Source organism: Psammomys obesus, unplaced genomic scaffold (assembly GCF_907164565.1).
Source record: "Psammomys obesus unplaced genomic scaffold, mPsaObe1.curated_primary_1811, whole genome shotgun sequence".
Taxonomy (NCBI): domain Eukaryota; kingdom Metazoa; phylum Chordata; class Mammalia; order Rodentia; family Muridae; genus Psammomys; species Psammomys obesus.
The window spans coordinates 22,958,553-22,968,216 of NW_026596134.1; the positions used below are offsets into that span (position 1 = coordinate 22,958,553).

The following is a 9,664-nucleotide window of genomic DNA, read 5'->3' on the forward strand; positions in this document are numbered from 1 at the left end:
CTTGTTTGTTTTTGGTTTGGTTTTGTTTTTCAAGACAGGGTTTCTCTGTGTTGCCCTGGCTATTCTGGAACTCACTCAGTAGATCAGGCTGACCTCAAACGAGACCTTCCTGCCTCTACCTCCCGAGTGCTGGGACTAAAGGTGTATGGCACCACAGTCCAGCCCATCGTATCAGTTTTGACTTAAGGGCAAATATCTGAGGTTGTTCGTTGATCCAAAAGTTAGCAGACACTAGGTGTTGCCTCGTGCACCCTTATCTATTTGGTTTTTAAGACCTGTAGTTAGCGCAGGTTAGACTGGCACTTACTCCCTACATAGACCTGAAGCCGGTGTGGCTCCAAGCTTGTGGTGATCCTTCTGCCTCTCTGCCCTCTGACAGCCTCAAGTGGAGCTGCATACTATCATGCCCACTACATACCCTGGATGGTCTCAAAATGTACCTGTTAGACCCATTTTGTAGACTCGCCGACTTGGCAACGAAGTAGAATATTCATCATTCAAAACAAGTCCGAGGTTTTATTTTTCACCATGGGCATCCTGGTATCAGATAGCTAACTGAAACATCACCAGTGACTCAGCAGTGTTTGATGGGGACTATGAAGAAGCACGTTACCCGACAGGCACATGGTGCTTCGGGCTTTACTGTGGTGCCTCGGTCATCTCTTCACGTTTTTCTCTACTCTGGAGACAAGGCTCCAGTTTCTCCTGTTGTATTAGGATGGGCTCCTCGAGCTAAGATGGAGTCCAAGGTCTCTGTCACCAAGTGTCTTCTGGGTCCCTTGCAGGTGGATACACCCAGTGTCAAATTGGGTGTAATCTTAAGTTGAGCATTTACCTGAATAATTACAATCAAGATGATGTTGCAACTATAAAATTATGCCAACTCATGTAGGATTAGCCTGCAGGCCTCACCACTGCCTCATGAAATGGGAGATGAGTAACTGTCTTAGCCGGGTGCTGATTCTTACTGGGGGAAGGGGAAATAGTAAACTGGGGCAGGCTTAGCTAGGAGTTACCTGTTGCCTGCTCAGAAGTTCACTTTTCCTGCCATGTGGACCTCACTAGAAAGGTCTCCCAGCATTTGGCCTGGAGCCCAGTGCACTTGCATTCCAAAAAGAAAAAGACAAGGATTTCTTCCTCTTTTGTGGGTTGGAATACTAAGAGGCCTAGAACGTTCTATTCCAGAAGGGCCACATCACATACTGGAGATGCAGTGGTTTGAACATGGCAAGACAGTAGATACAAGGTTAGTGCCAGCTCTGTGGTTGAAAGTCTGCATTCCAAATGGCAGCCATGTTCAGTATTGTCTGTTGGATTTGGGCTCTTGACCTATGAAGCCAAAGCAAACATGCGAACAAATATTAAAAGGATCACTTGTGGCAGTATGCCTCTCCAATTACTGCATTCAAGAGGCTGAGGCAGGATTTAGAGTTCAAGGCCAGCCTGGGTTATATAGCAAGACCCTTCCTCAAAAACAAAAACAAAATCCAAGGATTGAGTTTTGTGAAATGGATAAGGCTATGTACGTCACAGTGGTTTATGAACCAATGAAACAACATTGTTGTGTCTGGGACACAGGAGTGGCTCTCTGAAGCCACCACTGGTCATCTTCATCTCTACACAAGCAGCACCTGTGCTCAGCTCTTTGCAGAAGGGCTCAGAGTCCAGGAGCCACCTCTACCAGCTCAGTTCCTAACCTTTGTCAAGAGCTGTTCATTCCAGAGTGCCAGCCCTCCTGTGTGGTAAGAAGGCAGCTCAAATAAACCAGCTCAGGACTTGCTGCCCTCAACAGCCGTGCTTTTTGCTTTTTTGTGTATGGGTGTTTTGGCTATACGTCTATGGAGACCACACGCAGAAGCCAGAAGAGGGATTAGATCCCTTGGAACTGGACTGACAGACCTGCTACATGGGTGCTGGAAATTGTAAACTCCACTTCTCTACAAGAGACTCCAGTGTTCTTAACCACTGAGCCATTTCTCCAGAGCCTCAACTTTTTTGAGATAGGGTCTCATAGCCCAGGCTAGCCTTGAACCCCCAAAGTAGCAAGGGTCCCCTGAGCCCCTAATCCTCCTGGTTCCACCTCCGGAGTACAGAATACAGGAATATACTACAGTGCCCAGCTCTCTTTGTGTGTCTTAATTACCCACACTTAGCCAGAACAAAGCTTTCAAACCCCTTGTATGTTTAAGTTCAAAACCTTCAACACCAGGTTCCCAGTCAATACACTGTAAGAAATGCATGCTTTTAAAATTATGTTTATTTAGCGTATGTACACATAAAAGAGAAATCACCCCCAGATCCCACCCAGCAGAAAACATGCACAAACCCAAGGTGTATGTGGAAGGGAGGGCCCCAGCCCCAAGTTAGCAGTAGGGATGGTGCAATCCTGTGAGTCACAAGCCCAACGTGAGAGGGCCGGACTGAAGTGTCAAACAGCCAGAGCCATTGCTGCCGGCCCTAAAACAAGCGTGCGCCATAGCCAAAGGTCTGTTTGATGCCCTCAAAGTAGTACCGCTGCCAGCCTTGCCTTGTTCGCTCTTCCTCAGGAGCAGGGATGCCTCGGCCTTCCATGCACAGCTCTGTCTCTCCATTCTTGTCAACAAAGGTCAAGGTGATGGTAGCAAAGTGCCCTATGGGAAGGGAGTTTTCAGATCCAGAGCTGCTGGACAGGCTCAAACCAGAAGATAGCAGTGTCTGGGGACCATGGCAGCAAGCATTACTCACCCTCTGGCCACGACTTAAACCTCCACTTCATAGCAATGTGTTTCTCAGGGACCTGGAATAATGGAGAAGCTCAGTCTACTGAGGCGCATGTGCCCAACCCCAAGACAGGTGAGTCACCTGCCTCCGTATGTATGATTCTGTTACTTGCCAGAAAAGTCAAATCCCAGCACCGTTTTGAAAAGTATCACAGAGGTCCTAAGTTTTACCCAAGAAACTGAGAAACATCACTAACCAAAGAAGATAACAACCTGGGAAGAGACAGAAATTACTTACCAGGTCAGTAAACTCCCCAGTGACGTTGCCATCCACCATATGAAACTTGCCACCTCGGTCTGCTTCTAAGGCTGCGGGAGCATGGGTGAAGGCCTGGACCAGCTGCATGGGAGCACAAGCATTTGGGATGCTGCAGCACGCAGCAGCTGAAACCTGCGCCTCAACTCTTCCTGGGGAGTCACTCTGCCCAGTCCCTGTTCCGGTTCATTACGCTAAACTTGGACCTCAGTAAAATTCGGAATCCATGACCCATTACTTCAGAGGCATACTCTCTCTTCTTTTCCCTTCCTTCCAGTGTTAGAGATTCGACTTGGGGCATAACAAGTGCCATACAAGAGCTACAGCCCCAACCCCAACTCACTTTTCTAACAAGAATGCGGGTGGCTCCAACTAACACGACCCCAATTAGTACAAAAAAGTGTGTGTATGTGTGTGTAAGAAAATCCCCTCCACCCCTGCTGGTGTTAGGAGGACTTGCAAGTCCACTCATCAGCACAGAGCCCACACCGAGGGGCGACAGCAAACCTACTCACCTCCTGGGTGGTAAATACTCTATAGAGCTCCTCTGGTGACGTCAGGAAAGTTTCTCTAAGGGTGATCTTACAAGTGGGGATTTTGACACCAACAGGTTTGGCCTGGCTTTTTGAAAGAGCAGCCTTAGCCTGTGAAGGGGATAAAAGGGGTTCCTTTAGAGTAGGTGCAATCTCAATCAACACAGCCACAGGGACAACTGACTCATCTCACAAAAGCCTGAACCTCCAAGCTCCTTATCCAACCAAGTTAAATGGAATTCATGTGCATGCATGGTTCAGCCATGGGGTAACTCTTCCGGGAACATTCTTGTTAAGAACTTCCCCCCAGGAGCCTGAGCAGGGAGTGCTCCTAACCCTGAGCCATCTCCTCCACTCCTAGGAAGGCTCTTGTACTCATCACAAAACCCAAAGACCAAGGACAGCTGGGGTCCAGGCATTTCAGAGAGCTCAGTGTGACTCTCAGAACTAGCCTGAAATAGCTGGGTGGGCGCTGCAGGGATACCTCAGCAGTGGAAGAGATGACTCCCACATACAAGGCCCTGGGATTTACCCCAGGACAAGAAAGGACAGAAAGAAATAGAGTGATAAAAGGCAGAAAGACAAAGACAGAAAAAAAAGAAAGAAAAAAAAAAGGGAAATGAAGGAAAAAGAAAAAGCAAGCAAGGTAGGCGCAGCTCATTCCAGAATATTCTTCACTGTTGACAAAAGAAAGTCAGGGTTCTAAAGCAAGAACTGAGCCCTAAACACCAGGATCTATCTCAGTGAAACAGAATGAAACAAATCAGCTTGGGGGGGTGGGGGGGTGGGAGATAAAGTTAGTGACTTAAGGCTGGATGAAATCCTTAACATCAAAGTATGAATGTCAACACCCCAGCTGGAAAGGATGCTGAGGGCAGCTGTCTGCCACTGGGTACAATCCAAAGTCATACTTTGATGTCCCTGCTGTCTCTCTCTGATCTAGGGGTCCACTACCAACCAACAAGGAATAGGCAGAGGGATGGGATGGGAGAGATGACTCAGATGGCTCAATGGTTAGGAACACTTCCTGCTACTGCAAGGGATTCAGCTTTGATTCCCAGCATGTACACTAGGGGGCTCACAACTGCCTTCGACACCAGATCTGACACCCTCTTCTGGCTTTCAAGGGCAATTGGTGAACGTATAGACTAGTAAAAAAAAAAATATGCAAGAATAAAATCATACCAGATTAGACACTGACAGAAAAACTACACATTGCAGTCTTTCTAAATGCACATGAACAGGTTGCTCTGGGTATGGAGTCAGGGACACAGAAAAGCTGATGGGGCATTCAGAGGCAGTCACTTAGCTCCCTCTGCAGATGGCCTGCTGGGCCCATCACCTGGGTACACTGCTTACCTTGCACACCTCAGTCTTCAGTGCTGGCTGGCCCACTGGGTCTACCGACTCTCCATTCACCGTGGGCAGTATCATGCCCTGAGTGAACTCTGAAAGACAAAGCCCCATTAATTTCTTGGTAGTAGTCCGAGGACATAAAGCAAACAGTTGTCACAAGCCCGAATTAAGGAAAAGTCTGCATTCTCTTAACCCTCTGGATTATGCCTGACAGATTAACCTAGAGAATACAGCAGCACTATCTTAAAAAGTTTAACCCGCAATGAAAGCGGAAGCATTGTAACTTCTTTAGTGCCCTTCTTCTGTACAAGACTCACTAGTCACAAGACTGGAGTCCTGGCTCTCACTAAAAACGATCATCTTCAAGGCTGGTCAGGATACAAACTCCAACGACAAGATCAGAAGGATGTGGCAGAGACGCCCCCAAGATATCTGGGCTCACCCCTTTGGCTATAACCTTCTCAACTTCCTGGAGGAGGAGGAGGACCAGCCACATTCCAGGATTATTCTCAGTCTTTAGATCAGAGCTTGTCTGATACTGAGTTTCAAATGTAACTTAAAGTTTCCAATAGCCACACCAACAACTTAATGCAGAAGGTCGTTTTACTAGTATAGTTAACCTAATCTTTGTTTGTTTGTTTTGTTTTTTTCTGAGACTGGGTTTCTCTGGGTCTCCTTGCCTGTACTGGACTCACTCTGTAGAACAGGCTGGCCTCAAACTAACAGAGATCCACCTCTGCCCCACATGCTGGGATTAAAGGCATTCGCCACAACTCCTGACTATTGAGATATTTTACACTGGCTTTTTTGGGCTCCATCTTCAAAATCCACTGTTATTTCATATTCACAGCACATCTTACTTGGGTCAGTTACATTTCAAGAGCTTAAGAGCCAACATTATTAGACAACAAAGCTCAAGATCTTTCTCTAACTCAAGAGCTTTTATATAAATTTCAAATGAAACAACCCCCTCCTCCCAGATCATTATCCATCTGCCAAAGGTCAATCCCGACCCTCAGGCAGGGTCTGGCAGGGGAAGACAGCCTCCTCAGGCACAGTGTTCTAAAACGGTACCTGTCTTGAGGGTGCTGATGTAGATTCCCACTGCTTCTCTTAGAAGTTTCGCCCCCTCTTCCTTCATTAAGGCCACGAGATTTGTGTCAGGCTCGTCTTTGGCAAGGCTCACACTAATCTGAGTGAGAGATCAAAAGTAGGTGATAAATGATTTAAGGGACACCATCATGAAATGTGGGGGCTGAGCAATCAAACTGCTGACATCGCCAAAGGAAAGGTGTAGAGCTGGCCTATTAGTACAAGCCCCAACAATGTTCCTTCCCAGCTCCTCTCGCCAGGGCAGATGGTGATGGCTAGATGGTTAGAACCCATTTCCCCAGCTAAAACAAGAGGCTCAAAACTCACAAGTTGCTCTGCAAGTTTCCAAATGGCACACACACACCTGCAGCCTGCACCTCTGAATGCTCAGCCTAAGCCTGGACTATTAATGGTGGGAGATGCCTGCCTTTCACAGATGAGACTACAGATAGAAAGGACTCAGGAAACACAAACCTCTACTTCATCCACGCTGTTTTCGTCAGACAAATTGGGTATTTCCACATGTCCTTTGTATTGCACTCCTGACTTAGAGGTACCTGTCAAAAGCAATAGTTCCATTAGCCTCCTCCTCTGCAGGGAAGGGACGGTCCTGCCAGGGCACTGGTCCACTTAGGCTTCTTTAGACCCCCCATTCTAAGCTGCCCCTCTATTCTCAGAGAACGCCACATGCCAGAAGCAATCAACACACCCCTAATGTCTTTCCTCATCCCATCAGTGGAGATGAGTTATTACAGCATGGCACGGAAGCCACACAGACTGGGCAGTGGTTTACCTCTCCCACAGCATGGCTGGGGCGCCACTGGCATTCGTTCTGTTAGAACACCTGTTCTGAAAACAAGCGTTTAGCCAATGTGACGGGCATGTTTGAGAAGGATTTGATTGTGGCAATTTCACATTTTCTTCTGTGTGAGTTTATCACTGAGAAAAAAGAAGTGAACACAGAGAACTATATCCAGGTGAAGAGAGATGCACAGAAATAAACAAAAGCTCCTTTCTCAAAACATCTGTCAGGTAACGTGTCGTCAGTATGAGATGATCTTTTTGCCTCAGAAGACCTCCTTTCTATGATTTCACAAGAGCCCTCAAGCTGCAACCCCTGTGATGCCCAAGGAAATGTCACGCTTCTTTCAAAGAAAAACACCACCCCAGTTACATCTGGTTTTTTAACTGAATGACTATTGTAGAGTGTGCTATTTTTTAGGGATACATGCTAACTATGACAAACTGACTTTCTATCTCTAGCCTCAGTTTCTCAGTACATAATATAAAAAGGGGACTGGATAAGATTTAGTTCCTTCCAGGCCACAATACTTCAGATAGATTTCAAAAACACAAAAATTATAAACAGATCTATCTACTTTCATCTTCTTTATTATTCATTTTGGAAATTCCATATAGGCCAATTTGTTTTCTCCTAAGGGTATTTTAGAAAGGACATAGAAGATGGCAAAAACAGCCCCAAACTATATTTACAATCAGTTATGATAGTGCAGTGATCCCAGTGCTTGAGAGATAGAGACAGGTGGATCCCTGAGTTCAAGGCCAGCCTGGTCTACAGAGTGAGCTCCAGGAGAACCAGGGCTACACAGAGAAACCCTGACTCAAAAAACCAAAAAAGATAGTGTGCCCACCACTTCTCTGGTGAGAACTGAAGAAACTGATAGAGAACACAAGTAAATGCATTTGGTTCCACAGCAGCACCCAATACTGCTTTCCTCCAATGCAACACTGTCATCTCCCTTCAGGAGTTTTTCAGTTCTCAAAAGCTCCTCTCTAGCATGTCTAAGAGCACTGGAAATGGAGCTAAGGCAGCCTGGCTAATCCTTACCTGTCCAGTTTAGTTTGATGGACCACTCATAAAAGAAGATAAGTTTGCCTTTTCGGTTGTTAATGGATGCCTCTCCATCAATCCTGTTCACTTCTGACACTTCACACTTGCCCTCCTCATTTTCTACTCGAACTGCCAGGAACAAAGTTTTCAGCTTTTCTGTGGACCAATTTGAAGCATCCCTCTCTGTCCTGTAAAAGAGAAGCAGAGCTAAAGGCTATCGGTCAAGGAGAGGACACACAGTTTTATGCAGCAAGCGAATGCAAGGTAAAAGGAAGCAGAAAACAACAATACCCTCTAAATTCTACCCCATCATGTTCACAAACATGCCACCTATAGGAAGCCAAGGGGTTGGTAAGTTTTCGACAAAGACAGGTGCTGCATGAACTAGTGTTAAGTTATACTTTCCAGTCTCAGCGGGATGATCCTTGATTGTTAACATGGCGCCCCCTTTTGGCCAAGAGGAAAGCTGTGACCATACACTGAAGCCAGGCGAGCAAAAGACAGCAAGCATTTTGCCAAGAGCTCCAGCAAAACAAAAAACCAATAATGCTGGCCTCATTAGCAGTGTTCTGGCCTGTCTTATTCAGACTCCGCTACATACAAATGTCCTACAGATTCTATGTCCTCTAGACAGTGTCACAAAGTACACAAGAAAAATTACGTCAAGTACTGTGTTAAAAGGAGACAGGCTGATTTAAAAGAGAGAGAGAAAAGTCATTTCTTTGCCCTTCTAGTAAAGCTATTTAAAAAAGAAAAAAAAAAAAAAAAAAAAGAGCTGCAACTGAGTAACAAAAATACTGCGTGAGTGAAGTTCACTGGCGCTCCAGGTAACACTGCTTCTAGAAGCTTTAATAAAGCCGAGGAAACCTCTATGAACAGCGAGGCTGTAAAGTCATGACTGCCCAGTGACCTGGAGTTACAACAGAACTTAACAGTTCCGGGTGAGAGACTGCATCGTGTTCAGCATCCCGAAGCTCCAAGCGCCCCGCAGATCACATTCTAAAGCTGCCCCCGCTGGACTCAGGCAGTAGTCCCCTATGACTTTTATTTTCACTGTAACCAGCAAAATAACAACTACCGAGTCTCCCACCACAATCAGCAGGGGTTTGGATCTCAAGGACGCCTGCGGCCACGTGTAGGAAGCCGGGCTCAGGCTGGCTGCAGCAACTAGGGCGCTCTGTTCTCTTCGCTCTGAAATTCCTCCTTGGGGACTCAGCGGTCCATGTGGAACCCCTCACCCCCAACACTGCTATGGTGGCGAGGGATGGAGAGTACCCCAGCTTCAGGAAGGACCCACGCCCAATCCCAGAGCAGGGTTGCTTGGGTCCCAAATCTGTACACACCAAGTTCCCAGGCACCCCGATGCCCTAGCCTGGTAACAGTGCTCCTGCGGCCTGTCTTGCTGGCTCTTACCAATGCCAGTTGTTGACGTTGGTGGCGTCCGCCCGCTCTTCCACGATCCAGCGTGGGTCTCCCTCACCCCACTTGGCCATCAGTTCACTTATCTCACCGCTACCAGCTCCCAAGCAGCCGCAGCCACAGCCTCAGGACCGCTCGGTCCCTGCCGCCTGGCAGCGCCTGGAAACTACTAGAAGCGGTAGCAGCACCTCCTGGCTTGCTTTTCCCTCCACCCCCCCTCCCCGCCTTAACTTCCGGCTCCTCCTCGCTCCTACCGGGTACTTCCGTTCCAGTACGCCGAATCGTAGGTTCCGTAAATTTTGGAGTTCCTTCAAACTCTCTTAGTTTACCTTAAAGGGTTTTTAAGTATAGGTCCTCAAACCCCTAATTCTCATCGGACACGAAATATTCCTCTCGT

The 9,664-nt window shown here is 47.1% G+C and overlaps 1 protein-coding gene across 1 annotated transcript; it reads right to left on the reverse strand.

The window, feature by feature from the left end:
- Nucleotides 1–2,239: 2,239 nt before the first annotated feature.
- Nucleotides 2,240–9,502, reverse strand: Ahsa1 (activator of HSP90 ATPase activity 1). Its single transcript, XM_055593263.1, has 9 exons — nucleotides 9,262–9,502; nucleotides 7,846–8,036; nucleotides 6,471–6,553; nucleotides 5,979–6,096; nucleotides 4,908–4,996; nucleotides 3,531–3,659; nucleotides 2,998–3,099; nucleotides 2,725–2,776; nucleotides 2,240–2,630 (listed from the first exon to the last, which is right to left on the reverse strand). Exons 1-9 carry the CDS (start codon nucleotides 9,339–9,341, stop codon nucleotides 2,458–2,460), a joined length of 1,017 nt encoding a protein of 338 aa, XP_055449238.1. The 5' UTR covers nucleotides 9,342–9,502; the 3' UTR covers nucleotides 2,240–2,457.
- Nucleotides 9,503–9,664: the final 162 nt, after the last annotated feature.

Excerpts from the sequence above, each read along its gene's own strand:
- Ahsa1 (XM_055593263.1), bottom strand. The coding sequence starts at position 9,341 with ATGGCCAAGTGGGGTGAGGGAGACCCACGCTGGATCGTGGAAGAGCGG. Across the intron at positions 4,997-5,978 it reads CATCAGCACCCTCAAGACAG|AGTTCACTCAGGGCATGATA; the intron begins GTACCGTTTTAG and ends TTTGTCTTTCAG. Across the intron at positions 3,100-3,530 it reads GAGTATTTACCACCCAGGAG|CTGGTCCAGGCCTTCACCCA; the intron begins GTGAGTAGGTTT and ends GCTCCCATGCAG.